The sequence below is a fragment of the Macrobrachium rosenbergii genome, chromosome 4 (assembly GCF_040412425.1).
Source record: "Macrobrachium rosenbergii isolate ZJJX-2024 chromosome 4, ASM4041242v1, whole genome shotgun sequence".
NCBI lineage: Eukaryota > Metazoa > Arthropoda > Malacostraca > Decapoda > Palaemonidae > Macrobrachium > Macrobrachium rosenbergii.
In genome coordinates, this window is record NC_089744.1 from 4,157,722 (window position 1) to 4,184,796 (window position 27,075).

Below are 27,075 nucleotides of genomic sequence, written 5' to 3' on the forward strand. Positions count from 1 at the left end.
GTACAAGTTTACCAAAAAAAATCAACTTCCTAGTTACTGTAGTTTTGGAGTATTCAAGAAAAGCAATTACAGGTTCTATTTTTTTCTCTCAAAATTTATCTCTGTATCAATCAGAAATGTTTCTCAGAGTTGGGTGAAACTTGTTTTATAAATTCTGAAGAAAAATTTAAATAATTTTAATCGACTGACAAAGTTTAAGGTCTAATTTTTGTGTCCATACTTACAGAAATTAGGATTGACAAAATACTACCTTGTAAAAATTTTAATCAAACCCCATCAGCCATAACCTCAAAAATCACAATTTTTGAAAGTAAATTGTATTTTTCCTAACTATACAAACCTGATGTCCTTTACATTAGGAATTACTTTCAGTGTAGACTGTTAACGGCCGTTAAACTTTTGAGCAAGGTGATTAGGCAGTAACTACCACCACGTAGGCAGGAATACCCGCCTGCCTGGATGTAAATATTCCAGTTTGCTTTTCGGTCCAGGATCATATTGAGGGGTGGCATGAGGCGGGCATAATATGTAATGTAAAGGACCTCAGGTTTGTATAGTTAGGAAAAATACAATTTACTTTCAAAAATTGTGATTTGTTCTGGTTGGAGGGAGGAATCTGAGTGAGTCTCCTGAACTGACTGGAGTTCCGCACACCTGGGCTACTCCTCCTGGTCGAAAGAGCGAGGAGGAGTACCATGTCTCTGACATATTGATCGGAGTGTAGGAACTGCAAGATCAAATGTCAGATACTGGACCTTTTCGCATGAGTAAGGAAAGCGTTACGTAACTCCTATGAAATAGGCTGGAAGGATCTAGAGTCGAAGACAGTAAGGAAAAGTCGACATATGGTTCCCTTATTGCCAATCTCTCCTTCCTCCTCTTGCTAGAGAAAGGAGCGGAGTTGCTTCTATGATTCTAGAAGAAAAATAGAATGGGTGCTCGATGTGCATCAGCGCAAGATCCAGCAACTATTGGTTCAAGTCCTATTCTCATCCCAAAGGAGGAGAAGTAGGAGGACAGGGAAGGAGGAGGAAGAGAGGCCAGTCACTCTTGGTATCCTTCTCACTTCCAGAACCAACACCTTAGGTGAGATGCTACTTGTCCTCTTGAAGGAGCCAGGTAAGGCAACACAACTTGTTGAGCAGCCACCACAGGGCTAAGGAAAAAAGGTTCCAAGGGCCTATGGGCTTGACGACAGGAAGACAGGAGTGTGGTCTATGAGACCACGTCTTGCTTCCAGACCGACAGAAACTTCCAGAATGCGAGGGATGGACCAAGCCATTGACTTCATGAGCTCTCAGGTGGAAAGTACCGGTATCATCATTGCTAGCTGCCGAGTAACTCCTTCTATCGCTACCCAAAGCCAGGAGAAAGATGTGTCCTTAGACACTTCTTCCTCGGGAGAGAGAGTACTAGCAAAAACGTTGACGACATCCAGGTTAGGAATGTTGAGCCTTTCAAAAAGTACCACAGCTCCCTAATAGGACAAGGTAACGAATGCTCTGGATCATCTACACAAAGTCCAAGGAGGAGGGGAACAAGAAGGACTCGAACCCAACAACAGATGCTGATGGATTCAGAGTCCACCTACAACATCTGAGAAGGGGTCGAGGTATTGATCCTCATCCCTGTTCTTCCATCTTCTATGCCAAGGCCAGAGTAAGATGAGAGATGGTCCTAAGAGGGAACATCTCTATCCAACTACTCTCATAAGGGCATGTGCAGAGCACGGGACAGGAATCCTAAACAAGAGTCACATGCCACCCAGGGAACAGTTCCCTGAGACAGCACGACCGAAGAAGCTTCTCGTCCATAGCTAAGTCTCGACTGAGGAGAAGAAGGCTACTTCAGATAGAAGACTAGGTCACAAGGGCCTGCATTCTTCACAAATGAAAGGGAGAGAAGCAACCCTCAGCAGAGAAGACGAGGAAGTCCAGACTTCAAGAGCGACTCTGACCCAAGAAGAAGTTCCGTCAATGAAACCCACCAGCGAAGATGGATCCAGTCCCTGGGACAGTGTTGCAGAGGACTTCCAGAGATATCCAGCTATATCTGTTGCCGCTTGGCGAGAAAGCCTGTGCTTGCAAGGAAAGCTGGAAGGTCTCCCAGTCCTGAACACACAGGGATGTGCTGCCTGAAGAACTGCTTCTTGTGTAGCTGCTACAGGAGGTTGGGTCAAGCAGAACTCTTGTCGATGCCTCGGCTATCAGGTCAGGCGAAAGGCGAAGTCTTCAGCATTTGTCTATAACTCGGGGTGAGCAATGCTTGTGAACCCCTAGTGAAACAAACAAATAGGGAGGGGAAAACGTATATATCGTATTTCCCCCAAAAAAGACAGCATGCCTCACTGTAGCAGGCCCTGGTCTGGTATGAAGGAGTGAGAAAAATTACCAACGAGAGGCAACAGAAAGATGGTAGGGATTTTTCAGTCGAGCAGTCTCTTCATGAATCTTCATGAAAAAAGAGTTAGCAGCACTTTCCGTCCCAATCACTCACACCCAAGGCCAAGCTCGCCTACCAATACATCCCCAACAGGAATGCATCTGGTTAATTGAGCTGTCGAGTGTGCTACAGAACACTCGAGTACCTGCAAATGTCAACAGGTGAAACAGGAGGAAAAAAACGATTACCTCTTGTTTGTCAATGAATGCCACTACTGTGGTTTTGTTGTTCAATGAAACCACTGAGTGTTGCAAAACTCATCCTGAATTCTCGGACGGCCAAAAGGCTGCCTTGAGCCCAGGACAGTGATAAGAAGGTACTAATCGTCTCGGTCACACACCTTCAAGACAAAGTCTTACCCGTGTGTGCCTATTCCTCGATCGGTGAATCCGAAAGTAGGCACATGATGTGAGGGGAATATGCAAGCATATTCGAAGGTTCCTTCAATCAAGCATTAGCCTAACTCTTTCCTCAACTTCGAAGAGGAAAGAAGGAAGAATGGAAGCAGACCTCCATTCTCCACCATGGGGAAGCTTATGCAAGATGATAGGATACCGAGACAATTAGCTCTAGCCAGGCTGACATTTCCCGAATTGGGAGCATGGGAGAGGAAGGGGGATGGAAGTTCGATGAAAAGATTTGCCAAGACACAAAGAGAAATAGATACTTCTCCTGAAGGAATCCATTCCCAGGTCTCGGCAATGTCGCTGCCGGCTCCAGAGACTCGTTAAGTATCATTTCATCGAGGCATCAGCAGTAGGCGAACTTCTTCCCTGTCAATACTTCTTCCTCTCTTCCCTTCTTCCCTCCTCCCTATGGAAAAGAGGGTGAAAAGAGACGCAGTTATGTGCACTTTCCTAGAAGGGAAGAAGAGGTCTATGTGTTCCGCATTCTTCTTCCGAAGCCTGGGACTTCTTAGGAGTTGAGGGGGGCTGGCTTGAGCTCAAGGTCGAGTCGAGATGACTAAGACCCCAAGGTCTTGGCCACTGTCCAAAGGACAAGGCAGTGCCCTAGTACAAACCTTGATTCCTGAGGTATCTTTCAAATCTCTGAAAGAGAAAGGCAGAATCAAGTAAAGGTTCGCTCCTAAGGGTTGAGGCAACTCAGGACTTATGAAACCAGAGATCCGAATTGGGACAAACTCCTTCTTAGCACCATAATTACCCACAGAACTGCTGTCAGCAAGACCCTCCCGAGGCAAGAAGAATTCGTATTCTGTCGAGGCAGGGGAGAAGCTTGGTGTCTCAACCTGAATAAACTCCTTCTCTAAAGAAAAGAATTCATCTGGTCGAGAGTGCTCTCGGAAGCCAGAACCGCAGTGGTCCCCGACGCTCTCGGCCCCTCAGGAACTGCAAGGGTTGAAAGTGATGAAGATTATTCATTGGGGGAGCCACGGTCCTGTCCTGGGGATCCTTGAACCGATTCGTCGGCGCGAAGTTCTCTGAAAAACGAGGGCGATCGCAACTTGAAGAGGAAGACCCTCACTGTTTCCAAAGTGTGAAACTCCTGTACCTCTCCCCTTGGAGGGAGACCTTGACAGATCCCATGAAACCCTCCACGGCCACCTGGTTGTACTACGAGAGAATCAGGGACCGACACCCAAAGCACGCCAGGCAGCCGAACTGCGAAGATAAATTCATTAGAGCTTTCTGTCCATCTCGCGCCTCTCGGAACAACCAAGAGGAGACGAGAACAGGTGAGGAGAAAAAGTATACCCTACCTGTCCTGCCAGTAAGACCAGCAGGAGAGGCGGACAGCGAGGATAATCAACTGAAGGAGATTACTGCCACACAGGGGAAGAAGAGTGCTTGTGCTGTGGCAAAGCGCTTTCCTGGGAAGAGCAGAAAGTTCACTCGAACAGAGCCGAGAACCCGATTAGGAAAAACAGAGTGGGACCGAGCCGAGATGCATCGAACCGAGACAATCACGTGAACGCGATCTGACTGGGTGGTATGCGGTGGACTGGGAGGCAGGCAGGGCGAGCCGAGCAGTGCCAAGCCGAGCCAGTCTCGCAAGCGCAACCAGGGGCTGGTTGGGGCAGGCAAGCCGAGCGAGCCGAGCCGATCGTGCAAACACAATTGGCACTAGACAGGGTGGAACTCGTCTGCCGTGAACTAGCGCTAGTTTCCCGAACTCTAAACTCCTTCGAGGCCGAGGTCCTTCGAGAAGAAGGTTCAAGGGGAAATTCTGTGACTGCTCTCTTGCATGTTTGAACACTAAGGTTCGAGACACAAGGATGAAACCCGGCCAAGCAACCGCAGCAGCTGGTGGGCAGTATTGAGACACCTGGCGTCTTGAGACCCAGACACCTGGGTGTCTTGGCACTTTCTCTCGTCCAGTGTCTCTCGTCAGGAGAGCGCTCGTGATTCATAGAGTTCAAGCGACCCACAAGACTCCCAAAAATCAGGAGCGGCTGCTTTCGGTTTCCTAAGAAATAAAAACTAGCCCGGCACAGAACCAGTCTTAGAAGCAGACTTCCAAGACTGGCAACGAGGTCGCGGCCTCTCGAGGCCGTGCTTTCGCGGCCCCCGAAACGCCAGACCCCACAGGAGAATGCGAATCGGTCTCGCCTGAGGGCGGGGAGACCCAATGAGAGAAACTTGTCTCCCAGAAGAGAGCAGTCCCTTAGAAGTCCCACAGGACTCCCGAAGGGAATCTCATCCCTGCTTCTTCTGGTGTTCGAACCAACAAGATCGAGACACCAGACTGGGAACCCAACCGAGCACTGACATGCATTCGGGGAGCGCTTGTGGTGCTGGCAGGAAGAGCTGAGACACCTGGGTGCCTCGGCCCGAGCTGGGCTGGGGAGAGTACTCTCTTGACCAGATCGGGATACTCGATATTCCATAGAATCTTGAGCACTCAGAGCGGCTCGCGAACAAGTGCCTGAAGCAGCCCCCGTCTTAGAGGCGGAACCTCTAGGACTGGGAACAGGATCGCAAACCCAGGTCTGCGCGCCCACGGCTCCCGAAACACAAAACCCAGGGCCATGAGAATTGGTTTCCTAACCCGAAGGTCGGGAAGAGCCAACAAGAGACCCACTGCCTTCTCGGAAGGAGGCAGTCCCTAGACATCCAAGGGCATCAAGGGTAAAGAAGCAGCCTTCCTCTCTCTCAGCCGATGGAGGTCTGTCCGGATTCAGGGATCCCCTTGGACCTTGGGAGAGAAAGGGAAGAGGCAGCAGAAGACGAAATCAAAGATAAGTTGAAGAAGACGGCGGCTACTTCCACAGGGCGGCTTCCTTCACCTTCACTCCGACATCTTCTATAGGCTGGTGGACACAAAACATCATAACCTTCAGGGCAGCTAGGCAGGAACACAGCAGAAGCGGGCCAGGACATGACCACCAGAAGCAGCAGGCACAATCAGGACAGCCAATGCAGGAGATACAGTAGCAGTTCGGAAGGCAGGAGCTACCACAACGGCCAGGAACGTCGCTTCCACAGGATGACTTCCCTCACCTTCACTCTGACAACTTCTACAGGATGGCGGACATCGTAACCTCCAAGGCAGCTAGGCAGGAACACAACATAAGCGGCCCTGGGCACCACCACCAGGAGAAGCAGCAGGCACGATCAGGACAGCTGATGCAGGAGCTACGGGAGCGGTTCGGAAGGCAAGAGCTACAGCAATGGCTAAGAACGTCACATGAAAGTCACCAGCAGCGACAGGAACAACCAGGGCGGCTGCGGCAGGAGACCAGGAAGAGCCGTCCAGAGACTGTCGTCGAGTTAACAGGAGCATAACACAGGAAACAGCAGGAGCAAATGGACCACAGATACGCCAGAGGCAGTGCCATGGCATACATGAAGGCCAGCAATGACAGCGATCGATCCACATCGGCGGGAACAGTGTCGGAACGATCCCGACGTGGAACTGTCATTCCAACCAGGTACTGTGGTCGGTCCCGAAGCAACAATGAATGAACGTCGGGACTCCATCATGCAAGATATCCCCTGAGATATCCAGCCAACTACTGCTGCGTCTGCGATGCTCACTGTCAACCTGAAAGAAAAAGCAAAGATAATTAGTAGAGGGAGACTCCTCTCGCTACGAGGGGAACTGTCCAATGCAGCAAGAGGAGGCCCCTAAAAGAGGTCGCCCGACCACCCATGGTCCCCCACCTCCTCGTGGTCTTCGCCCGATGAGTTAGCGAAGAGGGCAAAGGAGAGATAAGGAATAACTTACAGGGAGAGAGAAGGAAGGAAGGGGAGGTCACTAAGGGCGCCGTGGAAGTGGAGCGCATACCGACGACGCCCGCTACCTCCCCCCCACAACTCTAAGGGCAGGCCGCGAAAACAACACTCAGCACAAGTAGGAAGGAAGTAATCAGGCCCCTTGAACATGGAGGGCGGAAGCGAATTCTTACATCCCGATCAATGTAGGGGAGCGAAGATATTACGTCCCAATCTAATATCTCCGGACGTACAGAGGAACGCCTTCAGTATCTAAATAAAGGGCTACTGGAAGAGAAGCATTACCGCTCAGTTACGCTTCTCAAAATGCCCTTAGGCGTCAAACCCAAGACAGCACAGGGGAACGACGGCTTATGCAAGGTTATCACAAACCATGGGTTTGTATTAATAAATATCAAACACACGTAATATATACACAAAAACACAGAAAGATCCCACCGAGATAACAAGTGCTTAACGACAGTCAGGCAGAGAGATCCAAAACCACGTCTGCATGCATGACAGCCGAAAGGAAACTGAAATGTTTACATCCGGGCAGGCAGGTATTCCCGCCTACCTGGCGGTAGTTACTGCCTAACCACCTTGCTCAAGAGTTTAATGGCAGTTTCCAGCCTACGCTGAAAGTAATTCCTAATGTAAAGGACCGACAGTTTGTATATCATGTCGGAACAACTCAATTTTTATTATAAATGGGGAATATGCCATTGCAGCGGACCTTCCTTAGGATATTTTCTTGTCTGTATCTAATCCAGTGCCAGAAAAGTTGACCAATTTTTTATTTGTAATCTCGCACAACTTCAATGTCTTGTATGAACTGGTTTAGAAGTATCTATATCTGCAATCTGGTCATCAACATTTAGGATATGTTTCATTTGCTGCTAGTATTAATCTGTGTCAATCTGGATATTTTCCTCTCCTTACCATGAAGTTATATTTAAAGGGTGTCTCTACTACAGACAGCTGTAGGGTTTATAACAGGTTATTGTCAGTAAACTTAGATCCATTAGAGCCAACAGTACCTTGAGACTGGTACCCCTTCACTCATATTCCAAGAGCAGTGAAATTCATGTTTAAGTCCACGCTAAATTAAGCGACAAAATGTAAATCATGATGGCACTAGGGAAAAAAAAGGAGTGGGGAAAACGGTGAGAAAGTAACAACAAATTTACTAATACATCTCTATGTGTCTACTTGAAGAAAGTTGAACATGAGTAGTTGCTCTATGATGCATTCTGATGATGAGTCTTGGAATATCAAATTGAACATTAATTACTTGTTATTCTAGATGAATATAGTACCAACATCCAGCCAATCAAATATAGTCTGACAAAATGATAACGTGAATTAATGAAGAAACACTCTGCACTCCATGAAGAGCTGTAGGTAAAAAATTCACCTTCTAGACAATACGCAATACTGTACAGGTTTGTTGTCAAATTTAAGGGTACTGTTCAAATCATTATACAGTAATACTTTTTGCCATAAGTATGAGACAGAATTAATGGAGTATATGCCAAAGCAAATAATACTGAGAATTAGACAAAACATTTATTCAAACTGATAAATACTTTGTGATAAAGAATACATATATGAACACACTATACCTTACTAAAATGGAAAAAAAAGAAATGTCCTCTTAAACAGTACATAACATGCAACACAATGTAAGTGACTTATGACTAAACTATTCTGTGACTAAATAGTAATGTTCTATAAAAATTGCATTAATCACAAGTGATTCTTTGTTTTTAAGAATAAATCAAAGATATATTCATAAGTGTGAAATAAAAATAAATTCTTTAAGCTCCCCCTTGCACAACCATAAACATGTTATTACAAGGAATTAAACATTTTCTTCGAGTTTTCTGTAGTACAGCACCAAACTCAAAATGTCACGACCCCCATCATACCCAAGAGCCCAACTGAAGGTTAATAAGACTACATATGATGTAAATTAAATACAAACAAGCTACAACAGTCTACAAGTCTTGAAGACAACACATATTACAAGAGACCAGATTTCTCACTCTAGGCTAAAGTAACTGTGCTGATACATGCACTAAAAATAATCCATTAATGAGAAATAAGTATCTATAAAATAGATTGAGCCACAAAATACACTGGGTACAGAAATTTCAAACCTGTACTTACACTGGGTACAGAAATTTCAAACCTGTACTATCAGATGAAAAGTTATTCTGGAACCCCAGCAATGATGAAGATTTATAAAACTAAGGTAGGAGGAATATAGAGAATCACAATACAGTACGTACCATATTTACAGTTGGAAGAATATCTTAAAAAAGTTTAACATCTAGACAGATACAAATTTCAAAATTGTTCAATGAAAATTACCATAAGTAAACAGTAAGCGTGTTTGCCTCCCTGAAACAAAACATGGAATAAAATATAAAAAAAAATGCATACAACTAAATGTTTATCATTCAGTTTGGCACAATTTTCATATGCTGTAAGAAGTAAACTCTTCATATGAAGCGTATGAGTTATTTTTATCTAGCTGCAAAGTTCACATGCTTGGACTTTTTAACATCCAGGATCAATAGCCATTCCCTGTTTTTCTCACTCTATCCAGATGTAAGGCAGATAAAATAAACATCCTGACATCTACAGCATATACAGTTCAGTAACTAGGTGACAATCTGCAAAATCTACACTTATTGAATTCCAGCAGCACTACAGCACAAAAGGTAAGTGTACTCTTAAAAAAAACTCTAAAATGTCATAATTAATGTTTTGATAGATTTCTCCTTTATGGGATTTAATTAGAAATGAAATGAGATGAGCCTCTTCTCACTCTCCCATCTTGCGCATGTCTACCTGACTTCCCATCTGATCTAGATATTCGTCTAGTGTCTTTTCTGCATTATTTTCTGGGCCCCCTGCTAGTCTTTACCCTGCTACAGTACTTCAAAGTTTTCCAGCCTTTGGACACCTCATACATAAGCAACATGATCTTCTCAACACTACAGTCACAAACCTTAGCATTTTGTCGTCACATCCGATCAAAATATCTTTACTTTCTTTGCAAGTGCCCATGTCTCTGCTATACAAAGTAGTATAGGCCCTAAAAACACATTATACCTCTTTTGCTCTGTTACCAGCAGTCAGGCTGTTACTACTCTCTATATTACTGCCCTCACAACATCTTCTCATATTCCAGTGTGTCTCCAAAGTAAAAGAAACATTCCAGAAATATTTTCTAAGGCTTATTCTTCTGCTACAACATGGTCCTTTCAATTGCGTCTTCTTTTCCTCTTCTTATACAGGTTTTTGGGTATCGAATATATTTATACAGTATCAATTATATTCTGCAATTCTGACAATCTCTAGTGACATGGTAACCTAGATTTGATATGTAACATTTAGTTCCCCAACACCTCTCCTACAGGAACCATGTGACCACTTTCCAGACCACCTTACCCTTGGTCTCCTGTCCTCACGCCTTACACATTCCATTCCATTAATGACAATTTTCAATATTTTCCTTTTGATTTAATTTTTCAGTATTTTAAACTGTTATGAAACCTATTAAATGTTAACATTAACAATAGTTACTTACACATAAATGGTCTCAGGGTGTACAGATTCCATTTCTGCACTATTTCACAGCTTCCTTGATTACTATAAGAACAAAGATCTGTACTTTGTTCTGAACTTGATGGACACCAAATGTCAAATTCTTCTTGCTACAGTTTTCATTTTAAATCCTGTGTTATGGCACAGTAACATGCTAGCTTAATAAGTACTTTAGTTATCTTTTGCTATTGTAATGTCCAAAAACTGATCTTCCTGTGTTGGCAAAAGTTATCTATGCTCACCATACACATGCCATCATCTGTTTGCATGGTTATACTTTTGAACTTGCCATTGTTGTAATGACTGCCTGTTGATTTCTCTGGCAGAAAGCCAGACTGACAACTATCAATTAACAATTTCTTTTAGCATTTCCTCCAGAAACTTTTCTAATGTTTTCAGTTTGGTCCAACCAACTGCATTTAACTTTCACACATCCTCTTTCCCTTTGATTATTTCTGATATAATACCCTTTCTTCACTCCTCTGGTCCCATCTCTTCATCATGTTTCATATTTCTTTGATGACCACTTTCAGCAAACTATTTGTTGCCCTTGATAACACCAGAGCACATCCACTTTCAATCTACCTATGGAATCTCCTAACCTCTTCAGATGCTACTTTTGTTACTGACTCCTCTGTCACTTTCATTTTCTTTATTTAGCTGATTTCCTAAATACTGTCCATACCACTTTATCATTTCTTTCTTTCCAAGATTCATTTCTCTGTTTTCATCTTTTTTTTAAACTTTACTACTTTCACCTATTACCCATCTTTTCTAATAACCCAAAAAACCATGCAAACATATGCGTACAGCATTACAAATCTTTATCTAAGCAAAAATCATTTAAAAATGGATACTGAAAAACACATAGTACCTAAAAGAAGTGTAAAACTTGCAATATTCCTTTCCTATATTTTGTCATGCTTCTTAAAATGGAAAACACATAATGGGACATAAAATTTCCTAAAAGATAACCAACTGAACCATACAAAGTACATCATATTACTTATGAGAGAGAGAGAGAGAGAGAGAGAGAGAGAGAGAGAGAGAGAGAGAGAGAGAGAGAGAGAGAGAGAGAGAGAGAGAGAGAGAGAGAGAGAGAGAGAGGATGTATGACCTTGCTCATACCATGAAACAGTTTATCTATGCAAGAAAAACTAACTTTTAGATATGTCACCTGGCATCAATGCTTGCTACCCTTCCTCCCTATCATGAAAGTTTGTTAAGTAGGGAATCATAAGATTAACAAAATTATATACTGTATATGCAATTTTCTGGCAACAAAGAATCATTTTTTTCAATCAATTCAAACTGTATTCCAGCAATGAAACTGGTTTTTTGATCTGGAATTACTGTACATAACATTAAGTTAAAAATTAAAAAGACTGGCCTCATAAGTGAGAGTAACCATTACATACCCAAAGTGGATATTTTCATTAGTAACTTCTCTGAAATCACCAAATAAAAAATTGCTATTTGTGCTAATAAAAATCAGCCATTCTTACCTTTCCTCATTTTATATTCATACAGTAGAAAAAACTAGCTAAGGTTGGCAAAACTATCTTTGAAATAAACTAATAAAACAAACTTACCAACTTCAAACATTCTATCCATCATGGAGAAAAATAAAAATGTAAATTAAGTCTATTTGTTACAACAACACTTTTAACTTACAACGTAGCTACAACATTATCAAATTATTAGATGAGCAAAAAACTCACCCTTTATTCATAATTCAACTATTCTAACATTAAAGTCATGACTGCATAATTCACTTTAGGTCTGCAACAAACTCTCAGCCTAATTAACACCATAAAAACCTTACACTGTACCGTGTATATAACATGATGTATAGGTCTAAAAAACAAAAATAAATTTTACATTGGCGCTAACTTGGCAAGAGGATCTAAAACAGCAATAAGTCCTGCAAACGAGGAAACACTTCCAAGAAAACCAATCATCCCAGGAGAGAAGTTAGTGTGGCCTAGGCTTGTCAAAGGAATCCAAAAATCGCAGAAGTTCTTCAGCGAGTCCCAAAAGACATCTCGGTGCTCTTCAGCAAACAAAACAATGGGTCTAGTGGCAGGAATGCAATCATAAACTGTCCTCACAACTGGGTACTTCTTGTATGCACATGGAAATGGATTCTTACAGGTAGCACTTTTCTGTATGATAAGCATTATTTCATAAAAATCTCTTATTAAGTTGAGAATAATTGATCCAAGCCAAAATCTGTTGGCATACTTAGCCCACTTCTCCTTGTTTATGTCAAACAGTCCAGCTCTCCCAATCCATATTATGTGATCCATAAGAAGGAATAATGACTGATATATGCGTGACATAGTTAGTATTACCCGTAGACATGCATCTGGGAGGTGAAGTGTTCGTAGAGCTCCATGAAGTGCTTCCAGACTTTTCCCAAATCTGAGAACTAGAAGAATTAGATAAACTTTCAGAAATAAATTTACAAAAGCACTTTTAAACAAATATATATATATATATATATATATATATATATATATATATATATATATATATATATATATATATATATATATATATATATATATATATAATATAAGCATAGGTATAGAATTTCTTAGCTAAATAGTAATCTGACCAAAACTGTAATAAAGTCCAAAAAATCTATATACATTTAGAGTTGTGGAAGAAATTTTGCTCGTTTAGAACAACTGGCACATGGAGTTAAAAAATTGTTACTGCTAGCTGTTAATATAATCCAAAATGCCATTGAAGCATAGACAATACATAATGTTCCATGAAACAATATGCCTTATTTTGTTAATGTTCAATGACTGGAAAATTTTACTAAGTTTTTCTTTGTATGGTTATCAAAAGAATAAACCCCTTTTCTTAGCTAAATGAGTTAATCTTTTACTGTCTTTTACTTACAATAACAAAACTAAAGGTAAAATAATCAAAACTTCCAAAAATCTACTGAAATAAAAAAATTATCAATTTCTTAATAAAATTACTTTGTCTTTCATCTAATAACATAATTGCCTGCAATGGGATAAAACTTTCCATGGCTATTACTGTCTTACTGTGTTTAGTGTTAGGGATAAATAAATTCAGAAACACTGCGTGAATTTCTGCATGATGATTATTTCTGTAATTACATCTAAAAATGATGTTGATAAAAACTCAGTCTTATTTTCTTTAGATGTCTTTGTGTTAAGCAATGCATTGAGCAAATAAAAAAGAAAAATTTATCAATTTCTTAATAAAATTACTTTTGCATTATGCACTAAAATTTTGTGACATTGAGTAGATAACAAACAGTCTTGTCTTATTGCAATATGTCTTGCATTGATGCTTCTTTGTAAGTCTAACTGACTTGTTTTGGTTTTAGGTACAATGCTAATTTAAGCAATACAAAATAAAAGAACAGCAAACAAACTGTTAAAACTTACGTTTTCGAAAAGATGAGAAGGAGCTTTCAATTATCTTGAGGCGAGCAACAGCATCCCTAAGATTCTTTCTGCTTTCCAAGTTATGCCAAACAAAGCGACTCAAATATTGAACCAGCCTACAGTTGATATGAAAATACACAAAATACTGCATTCAGTTATATTTCAAAGAAAATTTATCAAATGTACTGGCATTACATTATCACCAAGATTGCTATACAAGAATGTGATAGTACCTCCTCTCTCTGATAGTACCTCCTCTCTCTAAAAGAGTGCACCCGCAAAGTTTTTATTACCAAAATCCTTAATTAGAATACTGATTACTTATTTACAATCAAAATTTTTAAAAGTAAATTCTATTTTTCCTAACTATACAAACCTGAGCTTCTTTACATTAGGAATTAGTTACGGCGAAGCTGGATACAGCCGTTAATCTCTTGAACAAGGTGGTTAGGCAGTAACTACCATCAGGTAGGCGGGGAATACCCGCCTGCCCGGATGTAAACATTCCAGTTTGCCTTTCGGCCCAGGTTCAGACTGAGGGGTGGCATGAGGCGGGCATAAAAATGTAATGTAAAGGGCCTCAGGTTTGTAAAGTTAGGAAAAATACAATTTACTTTTAAAAATTGTGATTTGTTCCGACACGATATGCAAACCATTGGTCCTTTACATTAGGAAGACTCACCGGTTGGAGGGAGGAATCTGAGTGAGTCTCTTTAACTGACTGGAGTTCTGCACACCTGGGCTACTTCTCCTGGTCGAAAGAGTGAGGAGGAGTACCATGCCTCTGACTATTGATCAGAAGGTACGAACTGCAAGATCAAATGTCAGATACTGGACCTTTTCGCATGAGTGAGGAAACGTTGCTCATACGAAATAGGCTAGGAAGAATCTAATAGTCGGAGGCAGTAAGGAAAAGCTGACATAGGGTTCCTTATTGCTAGTCTCTCCTTCCTCCCCTTGCTAGAGGAAGGAGCGGAACTGCTTCTATGATTCTAGATGAAAAATAGAAAGGGTACTCGATGTGTAGCCTTACCGCATCAGACCCCAGATCCAGCAAATATTGGTTTGAGTCCTATTCTCATCCCAAAGGAGAAGAAGTAGGAGGAGGAGGAGAGGCCAGTCACTCTCGGTATCCTTCTCACTTCCAGAACCAACACCTTAGGCGAGATGCTATTAGTCCTCTTGAAAGAGCCGGGCAAGAAAACACAACCTGTTGCGCAGCCACCACAGGACCAAGGAAAAAAGGTTCTAAGAGCTGTGGGCAAGACAACAGGAAGAAGACAAGAGTGTGGTCTATGAGACCACATCTTGCTTCTGATCCAACAGAAACTTCCGGAAGGCGGGGGATGGGCCAAGCCATTGACTTCGTGAGCTCTCGGGTGGAAAGTACCGGCGTTGTCACCAGCTGCCAAGAACCCCCTTCGATTGCCTCATGAAGGCAGGAGAAAGATGTGTCCTTAGACACTTCTTCCTCGGGAGAGATATCACTAGCGAAAATGTCGACGACATCCAAGTTAGGAATGTCGAGCCTTTTCGGGAAGCAATACAGCTCCCTAACAGGACAAGGTAACAACTGATCTGGATCATCAATACAAAGTCCAAGGAGGAGGGGAACAAGAAGGACTCGAACCCAACAATAGATGCTGATGGATTCGGAGTCCACTTATGACATCCAAGAAAGAGTCGAGGTATTGATACCCTTCACCAGTTCTTCCATCTTCTACGCCAAGGCCGGAGCAAGATGAGAGATGGTCCTACGAGGGCACATCTCTGTCCGACGACTCTCGTAAGGGCGCGTGCAGAGCACGGGACAGGAGCCCTAAACGAGAGTCACACGCCATCCAGGGAACAGTTCCCTGGGACAGCAAGACCGAAGAAGCTTCTCATCAGTAGCTTAATCTCAATTGAGGAGAAAAAGGCTACTTCAGATAGAAGACTAGGTCGCAAGGGCCTACATTCTTCACAACTGAAATGGAGAGAAGCAACCCTTGGCAGAGAAGAAGAGGAAGCCCAGACTTGAAGAGCAACTCTGACCCTCTGACTCAAGAAGTAGTTCCGTCAACGACACCAACCAGTGAAGATGGATGCAGTTCCTGGGACAGTGTTACAGAGGACTTAGCCTATGCTCGCAAGGAAAGCTGGAAGGTCTCCCAGTCCTGAACACACAGGGATGTACTGCCTGAAGAACTGCTTCTTGTGTAGCTGTTACAGGAGGTTGGGTCAAGAACTCTTCCCGATGCCTCAGAAGCAGAGCTATAAGGTCGGGCAAAAGGCGAAGTCTTCCAGCATTTGTCTGTAACTCGGGGTGAGCAATGCATTAGCGAAACAGACAAATACGGAGGGAAAAACATAGATATTGATTTTTCCCAAACAGACAGCATGCCTCACCGTAGTGGCCCACGGGTCTGGTACAAAGGAGAGAGAAAACTACCGACTTTGTTGTGCCGGGAGGCAACAGAAAAACGGTAGGGATTTCTCAGTCGAGCAGTCTCTTTGTGAATCTTTGTGAGGGAACGAGTGAAGAGCACGTTCCGTCCCGATCACTCAAACCCAAGGCCAAGCTCGCCTACTAATACATCCCAACCGGGAATGTATCTGGCTAACTGAGCTATCGAGTGCGCTATAGAACACTCGAGTACCTGCAAATGTCGACAGATGAAACAGGAGGAAAAAACAATTCTCTCGTTTGTCGACGTATGCCACTACTGTGGTTTTGTTGTTCAACGAAACCATTGAGTGTCGCAAAACTTATTCTGAATTCTTAGAAGGCCAAAAGGCTGCCTTGAGTTCAGGATGTTGATGAGAAGGTACTAATTGTCTCAGTCACACACCTTCAAGACAAAGTCTTACCGGTGTACACCTATTCCTCGATCGGTGAATCCAGAAGTAGACACACGATGTGAGGAGAATAGGCAAGCATATTCGAAGATTCCTTCAATCAAGCATTAGCCTAACTCTTTCCTCATACTTAGAAGAAGAAAGAAGGATGGAGGACCAGAAGCAGACCTCCTTCATTCTCCACCATGGGGAAACTTCTGCAAGATGACAGGATACCAAGACAGTTAGCTCTAGCCAGGCTGGCATTTCCCAAATCAGGAGCACAGGAGAGGAAGCAGGATGGAAGTTTGATGAAAAGAATTGCCGAGACTTAAGGGAAATAGATACTTCTCCTGAAGGAATCCATTCCCAGGCCTCAGCAATGTCGCTGCCAGCTCCAGAGACTTGATAAGTATCATTTCATCCAGGCATCTGCAGTAGGAGAACTTCTGCTCAATCAATACTTCTTTCTCTCTTCCCTTCTGTCCTCCTCCCTTATGGAAAAGAGGGTGGAAAGAGACACAGTTATGCACACTTTCCCAGAAGGGAAGAAGAGGGCTATGTGTTCCGCGATCTTCTTCCGAAGCCTAGGACTTCTTAGGAGTTGAGGGGGGCTGGCTTGAACTTAAGGTCGAGCCAAGATGACTAAGACCCAAAGGTCTTCGCCACTGTCCAAAGGACAAGGCAGTGCCCTGGTACAAACCTTGATTACTGCGTTATCTGGCAAATCTCTGAAAGAGAAAGGCAGAACCAAGTACTGTAATGGTTCGTTCCTAAGGGTCGAGCCAACTCGGGACTTAGAAACCGGAGATCCGAATTAATACATAGTCCTTCTTCTTAGCACCAGAATTGCCCATAGATTGCTGTCTGGTATAGGAAGACCCAACCCCGGACAGGACCAGTCCCCAGAAGGCAGGGTTCTCTCTAGGAATGGTCATATCTGAGGAGAGAAAGCCTAAAAGTGAAGGATCATGGATCCATCAGGATACTGCCTGGAGGAAATCAGCAGGTGTCCTCCAAGATCGCCGCCTCTTATTGCGGAAGAGAACCCAGTTCAGGTTAAGCAGAGTCAGAACAACCTGCAGTCGGCAAGACCCTCCGAAGCAAGACAAATTTGTACTCTGTCGAGGCATGGGAGGAGCTTGGTGTCTCAACCTGAATCAACTCCTTGTCCAAAGAAAAGTATTCATCTGGTCATGAACGCTCTCGTAAGCAAGGACCGCAGCGGCCCCTGAAACTCTCTGCTCCTTCGGAAATTGCAAAGGTTGCGATTGACGAAGATTATTCATTGGGGGAGCAGTGGTCCTGTCCCAGGGATCCTCAAGCTGACAAATCAGTGCAAGGTTCTCCGAGAAATGAGGGCAATCACAACTTGAAGAGGAAGACCCTCGCTTCTTCCGAAGCGTGAAACTCCTGTACCTTTCTCCTTGGAGGGAGACCCTGACAGATCCCAAGAAACACTCCTTGACTACCTGGTTGTACTACGAGAGAATCGGGGGATTGACACCAAGAGCACGCCAGGCTGCCAAACTCCAAAGAAAGACAAATTCGTCAGAGCTCTCTCTGTCTGTCTCGCACCTCTCGGAACAATCAAGAGGAAAAGAGAACAGGTGAGGAGAAAGAGTACCCCTACCTGTCCTGCCAGTAAGACCAGCAAGAGAGGCGGACCATGAATGATAATCAACCGATGGAGATTACTGCCACACGGGGGAAGGAGAGTGCTTGTGCCATGGCAAAGCACTTTCCTGGGAGGAGCAGAAAGTTCACTCGAACAGAGCTGAGAACCCGATTCGGAAGTACCAAGTGGAGCCAAGCCGAGCCGCAACAATCACGCGAACGCGATCCAGGGGTAGTATGCAGTGGACTGGTAGGCAAGCGGGTCGAGTCGAGTTGAGCGGAGCAGAGCCAGTCTCGCAAGCGCGACCAGGGGCTGGGCAGGGCGAGCAAGCCGAACCGAGCCGATCGCACGAACACAATCAGAACTGGACAGGGCGGAACTCGTCTGCCGTGAACTATTGCTAGTTTCCCGAACTCTCAACTCCTTCGAGGCCGAGGCCCCTCGAGAAGAAGGTTCAAGGGGGAATTCTGTGTCTGCAATCCTGCGTGCTTGAACCCTAAGGTTCAAGACACGAGGATGAATCCTGGCCAAGCAACTGAAGCAGCTGGCGGGCAGTATCGAGACACCTGGCATCTCGGCACCCAGACACCTGGGTGTCTCGGCACTTTCTCTCATCCTGTGTCTCTCGTCAGGAGAGCACTCGTGATTCATAGGATTTGAGCAACCTACAAGACTCCTTAAAATTGGGAGCAGCTGCTTTCGGTTTCCTAAGAGATCGAAAAGAGACAGCCAGGCACAGAACCAGTCTTAGAACCAGACTTCTAAGACTGGCAACGAGAGAAACTTGTCAGTCCCTTGGAAGTTCCGTAGGACTCCCGAAGGGAATCTCTTCCCTGCTTCTTCTGGTGTTCGAACCGATAGGATCAAGACGCCAGACTGGGAACCCGACAGAGCACTGGTAAGCACTCGGGGAGCGCTTGTGGTGCTGGCAGGAAGAGCTAAGACACCTGGATGCCTCGGCCCTTTCTCTCACACTGCTCCCGAGCTGGGCGGGGAGAGTACTCTCCAGACCAGATCAGGATACTCGATATTCCACCGAATCTCGAGCACTTGGAGCGGCTCGCGAATGAGGGCCTGACGCAGGCCCCGTCTTAGAGGCGGAACCTCTAGGACTGGAACGGGATCGCAAACCCAGGTCTGCAAGCCCGCAGCTCCCGAAACACAAAACCCAGGGCTATGAGAATTGGTTTCCTAACCCGAAGGTTGGGAAGAGCCAACGAGAGACCCACTGCCCCCTTGGAAGGAGGCAGTCCCTAGACGTCCAAGGGCATCAAGGGGAAAGAAGCAGCCTTCCTCTCCTTCGGCCGACGGAGGTCTGTCCAGTTCCCGGGACCCCCTCGAACCTTGGGAGAGGAAGGGAAGAGGCAGCAGAAGATCAAATCGAAGATAAGTTGAAGAAGACATCGGCTACTTCCACAGGGCAACTTCCTTCACCTTCACTCCAACATCTTCTACAGGATGGCGGACACGAAACATCGTAACCTCCAGGAGAGCTAGGCAGGAACACAACGGAAGCAGCTCAGGACACGACCACCAGGAGAAGCAGCAAGCTACGGAAGCGGTTCGGAAAGCAGGAGCTACCACAACGGCCAGGAATGTCGCTTCCACAGGGTGACTTCCTTCACCTTCACTCCCACATCTTCTACAGGATGGCAGACGTCGTAACCTCCAGGGCAGCTAGGCAGGAACGCAACGGAAGCGGCCCAGGACACCACCACCAGGAGAAGCAGCAGGCACGATCAGGACAGCCAATGCAGGAGCTGCGGAAGTGGTTCGGAAGGCAGGAGCTACAGCAACGGCCAGGAACGTCACCAGCAGCAACAGGAATGATCAAGACAGCTGCGGCAGGAGACCAGGATGAGCCATCCAGAGACTGTCGTCGAGTTAACAGAAGCATAACACAGGAAACAGCAGGAGCAGATGGACCACAGATACGCCAGAGGCAGTCAGTGCCATGGCATACACAAAGGCCAGCAATGACAGCGATCGATCCACATTGGTGGGAACAGAGTCGGAACCATCCCAGCATGGAACTATGCCATTCAAACCAGGTACTATGGTCGATCCCGAAGCAATACTAAATGAATATCAGGACTTCTACAAGATACTGCATCCCCTGAGATATCCAGCCAACTACTGCTGTGCCTGAGATGCTCACTGTCAACCTAAAAGAAAAAGCAAAGATGATTAGTAGAGGGAGACTCCTTTCACTACGAGTGGAACTGCCCTACGCAGCAAGAGGAGGCCCCTTAGAAACGGTCGCCTGACCACCTGCCCCCACCCACACCGCCTCCTCACAGTCTTCGCCCAATGAGCGAGCGAAGGGGGTGAAGGAGAGAGATCTCTACTGAAGGAGAGAAAAAGAAGAACTTACAGGGAGAGAGAAGGAAGGAGGGGAGGCCACCAAGGGCGCCGTGGAAGCGGAACTTACCGACAACGCCCGCAACCTCCCCCCACCAACTCTCTATAGCGCAGGCGGCAAAAACAACACTCAGCACAAATGGGAAGAAAGTAGTCATGCCCTTGTACACGGAGGAAGGGGGGTGCAAGAAAGGAAGCGAACTCTTACGTCCTGATCATTGTAGGGGAGCGAAGATATTACGTCCCAATCTAATATCTCTGAATGTACAGGGGAATGCCTTCAGTATCTAAATAAAGGGCTACTGGAAGAGAAGCATTACCACTTGGTTACATCCCTCTAAATACACCCTTGGCCATCAAACCTGAGACACAGACTCAGGGGAACCATGGCTTATGCTAGGTTATCACAAATCGTGGGTTTGTATTAATAAATATGAAACACACGTAATATATACACAAAAATACATTAAGATCCCGCCAGGATAATAAAGAGCTTAACGACAGTCAGGCAGAGAGATCCAAAACCACATCTGTAATGCATGATGGCTGAAAGCAAACTGGAATGCTTACATCCGGGCAGGCGGGTATTCCCTCCTACCTGGTGGTAGTTACTGCCTAACCACCTTGCTCAAGAGTTTAACGGCCGTTTCCAGCCTACGCTGAAAGTAATTCCTAATGTAAAGGACTGACGGTTTGTATATCGTGTCAGAACATACAACACTCAGCACAAGTAGAAACAAAGTAGCCATGCCCTGGACACAGAGGGCGTGAGCCCAAGAAGGGGAGCGAACTTGTTACGCCCCGATAATGAAGGGGAGCGAAGTTATTACGTCCCAATCTAATATCTAAACGTACAGGGGAACGCCTTCACTATCTAAATAAAAGGTTGCTGGAAGAGAAGCATTACCACTCGGTTACGCCCCTCTAAAAACACCCTTGGCTGTCAAACCCAAGACACAGGCGCAGGGGAACGACAGCCTGTGCAAGGCTATCAAAAATCGGGGTTTGTATACATGCAGTCCCTGGTTATTGGCGGGGGTTCCATTCTGAGGGTGTGATGATAACTGAAAATCGCCGCTAACCAAAATTTGGCTATTTTCGGAGATTTTCGGGGCTTATTGGTGCCGAAAAGCATTGATTTTCAGTTATCGGTGCCTCTGTTAGTTATGTATCGGTGCCAATACCCAATTATCGGTGCCGATAGACAGAAATCGGCGATTTTCAGCACCGAAAATTGCTGATTTTCGTCGCTAGACAAGCGCCGTAAAACCTGATCGCCATTAACCAAGCCCACCGTTAACTGGGGACTGCCTGTGTTAATAAATATCAAACACATAATATATACACAAAATACAGAAAGATCCCACCGGGATAAATAAAGAGCTTAACGACAGTCAGGCAAAGAGATCCGAAAACACGTCTGCAACGCATGACAGGTGAAAGCAAGCTGGAATGTTTACATCCGGGCAGGCGGGTATTCCCACCTACCTGACGGTAGTTACTACCTAACCACCTTGTTCAAGAGTTTAATGGCTGTGTCCAGCTTTGCCGTAAGTAATTCCTAATGTAAAGGACCGATGGTTTGTATATCGTGTCGGAATAAATATAGTTACAGATCAATAGCTTCTTATCAAAACAATTTCCCAGTCTTCAACTCAGGAGAAGTCCTAGAAGATCTTTGATGGTGGAAGATACTGCAAAATCATCTCATAGGAGTACTTCTTATTCCTCTTTCTCCACAGATGCTCAAATTCTCGGACACTCAAATGCGAAGTGGGTTACATATCTCTTGTTTCTTAATCTCCAGGCTTCAGGTTCTTGGTCACAACAGGACAAAGAGTGTCACATCAACTTTTATTTAGAGCTCAAGGTAGTCACCTTGAGATTGCAAGCCTTCTATCCACTTACCACTTCAAAGACCACACCAGCCCTGTCAGAAAGCTTGACAACCATGATCTATCAGGACAAAGTCAGAGCATCTATGCAAATCAACAATAGACATCTTTATTCATCAGAAGACATAATGTTCATGTTATCCCAAGGTTTTCCCCAAGGTACAACATACTCATGGGGTCTCACATCAAGCATTATCAAGTTCTTCCCACAGAACGGTCTTGTCACCTAGATTTTTGCAAGGCACTGGAGAGATGGGTTCACAGGATTCATCTTTGCTTTAATTTATCTCATTCTGGAATCCTTCAAGGCATACAACTTCCAAGATCATTTGCTTCTACACCTTGCCATATAATTAAGCATGAATTCTTCTGATTTAAGACATTACAAATTGCAAACCCTGTCCAACCCATGACCCTATTTTGGGCTTTAGAGCTATGGGTTCTACAAATTTCCCAACCCCAGAGACTCTCACTGGTTCCATCAGGTTTCCTTTCTACATGCACAAGAACTTCAACATCTCAGCTCCCTTCCACAAAAGTTGCTATTCTGACTACATGTATAAAAAATGAATGGGTTTGTGGTGTACCAAATATAATTTTTTATTTACACAAAATTAATTCCTTCACTACACAAAACCCCTTGCTTTTACATAAAATGCCCTCCTCTATCCCTTCACAACTGGCTAAGACTATATATAAAGTGATCCAATATGCCACAGGGCGCCTGGAGGAGCAACATGCACCGACCCGAGGTCATCTTTCTTTTATCTGGAATAGAGTGTTTGGGGAGTTGAGTAAACAAACAAATAGGCTATGTAATTGGTGTGCCCAAATAATGAATTTGGATTTAATAAAAATTTATTTATTTCAAAGGTTGGGTTCAAACATCTACCTGAAAAGTTTATCCTTTCCAGCTGTTGAGGCATTCAGTTTCACCCACTGATCCATGGCATTGCAACTATATCCTGAAATAATAAAACAATAGAGTGAGTTAATTCAATATTGTTCACTTTTTCTCAAGTTAACATTAAGCGATGCAAAGTCATTAATCTGTATAACATTCCCAGAAAAGATGGTAACTTCAAAATCTAAGGGGTTTGGTACAATAAAATTATTGTATAAGCTACGATTCTTAAAATTCCTAAAGCACAAGTTACACTATGGAATAAAATGGGAACGAAAGAAGCCAATACTTTTGGGACTGCAATTCTACCACCAAAATTAGATCTTATTATTACATAATGATGTAAACAGTACAATGATATTAAAGTTATGCACTTAACCTTTTGAAATTCTGATAAATCATTTGTAGAAAACTAAAAAAATTAACCATAAACACAGTGGTGTTGAACAACATTGGGATGATACCTGGAGTGTTAGGGAATGGTTCATCTACTTTCTATAATAGTAAGGGCTGTTCAGAGAATTATCATTAAACCAGTAAAAATAAAAAATCACACACATTTCAGCCTACTTTACCTTATGTATTCAAGTGTAATACCTATCAAAATTAGCAATAATATAATATCACTGGAGTAGAAATTTTTATTACTAGTAAAAGAATCTATATGCTATGTCTCTATTATACAGTAGCAGTAATTGAAACAGTATGACAACGTGACTTACAAAGGATGACACAGGCTAGCAGGATAGACGTAGGATATTGTTCATCACCATATAGGCTCTTATTAACCTAAATCATCATCCCTTCGAAAACAGCCAATTGTTTTTTAATAAAATGTTGCCTCAAAATTAACAATAATGATGAAAACCAATAACATTGTTATTTTTCTTTCAAATTTTGTTAAATAATACACTCTGAATCCCTTGTTCTGCCACCCTGTAAATTATACTACCATGTGACTTTAGGCTAGGCTAGTCAAAGGATAAGCCAGGGAAGAAAAGGTGCCAAGCCAGCTTTATTCTCTTATGATTTTTAGAGATTCTACTGTTACATGTAGGCCTATGCTAGCCTATGAACAACACATTGGTAAAACTATAGAACAGCTCTGCACGTACTATTACCTTGGAAATTGATCTTTCCTATACTTTTAGTGTTGCTGATGGAGGTGGTGGTGTTGTTTATTGTCGGTCAATTATTATTAACCTCATTTCTATCCAACATGGCTGGGGACCCTTTGGGAACACAGGGTTCTGGGTGGGGGAAATCGCTGGGAGAAAGACTGGACTGTCATGTTGTTATGGAATGGTTCTGTGCTTTGTGCAAGTCATTAGGGAGCCATATGTTCAAGAAGGGATTGGCTAAGGAAACCTATTACAAAAGCAACTATACTAACCTAATGTATCCTAACCTAAACTAACCTAGCAGGCTGTGTTACTTAGCCAGGGGGCAGGGTACTCCAGACACCCTGGTGAAGGAAACTCCACTTTTTACCAAAACCTCCCCATAACACTGCGTACGCACAATAGCATTCCAGGATGGCCAGCATACAAAAACATATCCGTTCTGAAGTTAATTACAGTCGACCGCCAAAAAATAATTGCAAATTGTTAATAAGCATCCAAAATACTACAGGAAAAGCCAATTTCCAAAGTAATACTTGATGCAGAGCAACCCCACAGTTCTACCAAATTGGCTTAGGAAACCTATTATAAAAGGAATTACACTAACCCAATGTACCCTAACTTAACCTGACTTAGTAAGCTGTGCTACTTAGCCCCCGGTGGAAGAAACTCCACTTTTAACCAAAAGTTCCCCTAGGTTATAACACAGCGCATGTGCGATAGCATTCCAGGATGGCCACCATACTAAAACATATCAGTTCTGAGGTTAATTACAAGTTAACTACAGTCGACCCACGAAAAATAATGGTAGGCTAAACTCTTGATAAGCAACCAAAATACTATACAAAAAAGTAAATTTCCAAGGCAATACCCCATGCGGAGTTGTACTATAGTTCTACCTCCCACTAGTTCTTCTTGTCCTTTTTTGCATAGTTTTCCTCGTCCTGTCACTAGTTTTTGCCTTTCCCCCACCCCAAAAGACTAGCCCAGCCTATTTTCACTGCTGTCTCCCCACAATTATTACGCTAAATTTGCGGATAGTATATAAAACGCGTACTTCGTACCCAATGTAATAGGCACAAAAGCATAAAAACACACGATATACCAATGTAAGCAGTGGGAGAATATCCTATTGCTAAAGGTTCATACGTTTGGGGATAATTCAGGCCATTCACTTTGCCTAATTACCTTTGCAACGTGATTCAAAAAAGTATGAGATGCATTATAGGGCTTGGTGTAGACGCCTCAGTCTGTCAGTACCGATATCTTCGTAAAGTTGACTGTCACTGTTCAAAGTTCATTCAGCATTACAACCTTGGTAAGCCGTAATAGGGAAGTTTTATCTAGACGGCGACAACTGAAAAGTTGTTTACTTGGATGCGTTCAGTATGGTGCAAATTTTAATGTTAACTATTGGCCTAAGGAATAAGAATACACACTCTTTATTTATGGATTTTAATAAATAAAATATCATTTAAATTTGAATAATTTTTCAAGAGTAAATACTTATTCGTTACTTGAGTAAATGCACACATAAACCGTAGCTGAAAACATTTCTAACAAACAATCCAAGAAGAAGACGCTAATTATAATAGTAGGGTGTATACGGACACTCCCTCCTTGTATAAGACTTTTGAAGTGAAATTTCCTGAATGGAATATTAGTAACGTGTGGTTCTGTCACAGTAGTTACTACAAGTATGCCACTGATATTGTCTTATCATTTGAAGTTATCGTTATAAGCTTTGGAGGTATTCCGGTCGATTGTCTCTTGGTCTATCTGCCTGACCATTTTTATTCGTTTGTTACACCTTGTCATCAACTTGAATATCTTTTATATTTTTTACCAATAGTTTATCTTTTGATGTGTGTTTTACAAGTTATCCGCTTTTGCTTTATTTGAGATAATGTTTTAAGTAACAAAATGTGCGTTGAAAGAAATCTTATGCTAGTAAGTCTTTATTTCGATATATTCAAATGTTTAATATTAAAACAATTTTTTTTAGTTATTAAAGGAGAAAAAATATGTTCTGGCATTTATAGTTTTGTTCCCCTTCCAAGCTGTATCTTCGAATGATGGCATAATTGTTCCCCAAAGACACACAAACACACACACACACACACACACACACACACACACACACACACACACACATATATATATATATATATATATATATATATATATATATATATATATATATATGTGTGTGTGTGTGTGTGTGTGTGTGTGTGTGTGTGTGTGTGGTCTTTCATTGTTTCTGATTTAGAATTACAAGGAAACATGGGAAGAATTCAGTTGCATTCTGTGCCGCTCTCGATAGTCATGCAATACTTGTACTAAAAAACCGTCAGTCTCTATGAAAACTAATAACTCCGTCAGTTACTTCTAATGGACTGAATTTCCTTAACTCTGCTTACTTCTCACTTTCACATTATTTTATGTTCTCAGTCAACAAAGTTGCTGGCTCTTAAATGTTACGTAAAACTGACTAGGAAGCAATGCAGAGGCTGACATGTTGAGAAGGCACATTGCACAAGGAATCTTTCAAGAACAATTAGAATATTCCTTTTATGCAAGTTAACTTTTTGTTAGATTATGAAGATGTGAGAGTGACTGGTACCGGATAAAAGTGTTCACGACTTTTGGTTCAAAGTTATGGGGCAGGGAAGCAGGTCACGAATGAAGTG

The 27,075-nt window shown here is 43.1% G+C and overlaps 1 protein-coding gene across 1 annotated transcript; it reads right to left on the minus strand.

Moving 5' to 3' along the window:
• Positions 1-8,173: 8,173 nt before the first annotated feature.
• Positions 8,174-25,771, minus strand: Pex11 (peroxin 11). The gene is made up of 4 exons (XM_067089256.1): positions 25,574-25,771; positions 23,253-23,325; positions 13,670-13,785; positions 8,174-12,666 (listed from the first exon to the last, which is right to left on the minus strand). The coding sequence occupies exons 2-4, from the start codon at positions 23,306-23,308 to the stop codon at positions 12,113-12,115; spliced, it is 726 nt and encodes a 241-aa protein (XP_066945357.1). The 5' UTR covers positions 23,309-23,325; positions 25,574-25,771; the 3' UTR covers positions 8,174-12,112.
• Positions 25,772-27,075: the final 1,304 nt, after the last annotated feature.

Excerpts from the sequence above, each read along its gene's own strand:
- Pex11 (XM_067089256.1), bottom strand. The coding sequence starts at position 23,308 with ATGGATCAGTGGGTGAAACTGAATGCCTCAACAGCTGGAAAGGATAAA. Across the intron at positions 13,786-23,252 it reads GGAAAGGATAAACTTTTCAG|GCTGGTTCAATATTTGAGTC; the intron begins GTAGATGTTTGA and ends TATCAACTGTAG. Across the intron at positions 12,667-13,669 it reads CTTCTCATCTTTTCGAAAAC|TTCTCAGATTTGGGAAAAGT; the intron begins GTAAGTTTTAAC and ends TAATTCTTCTAG.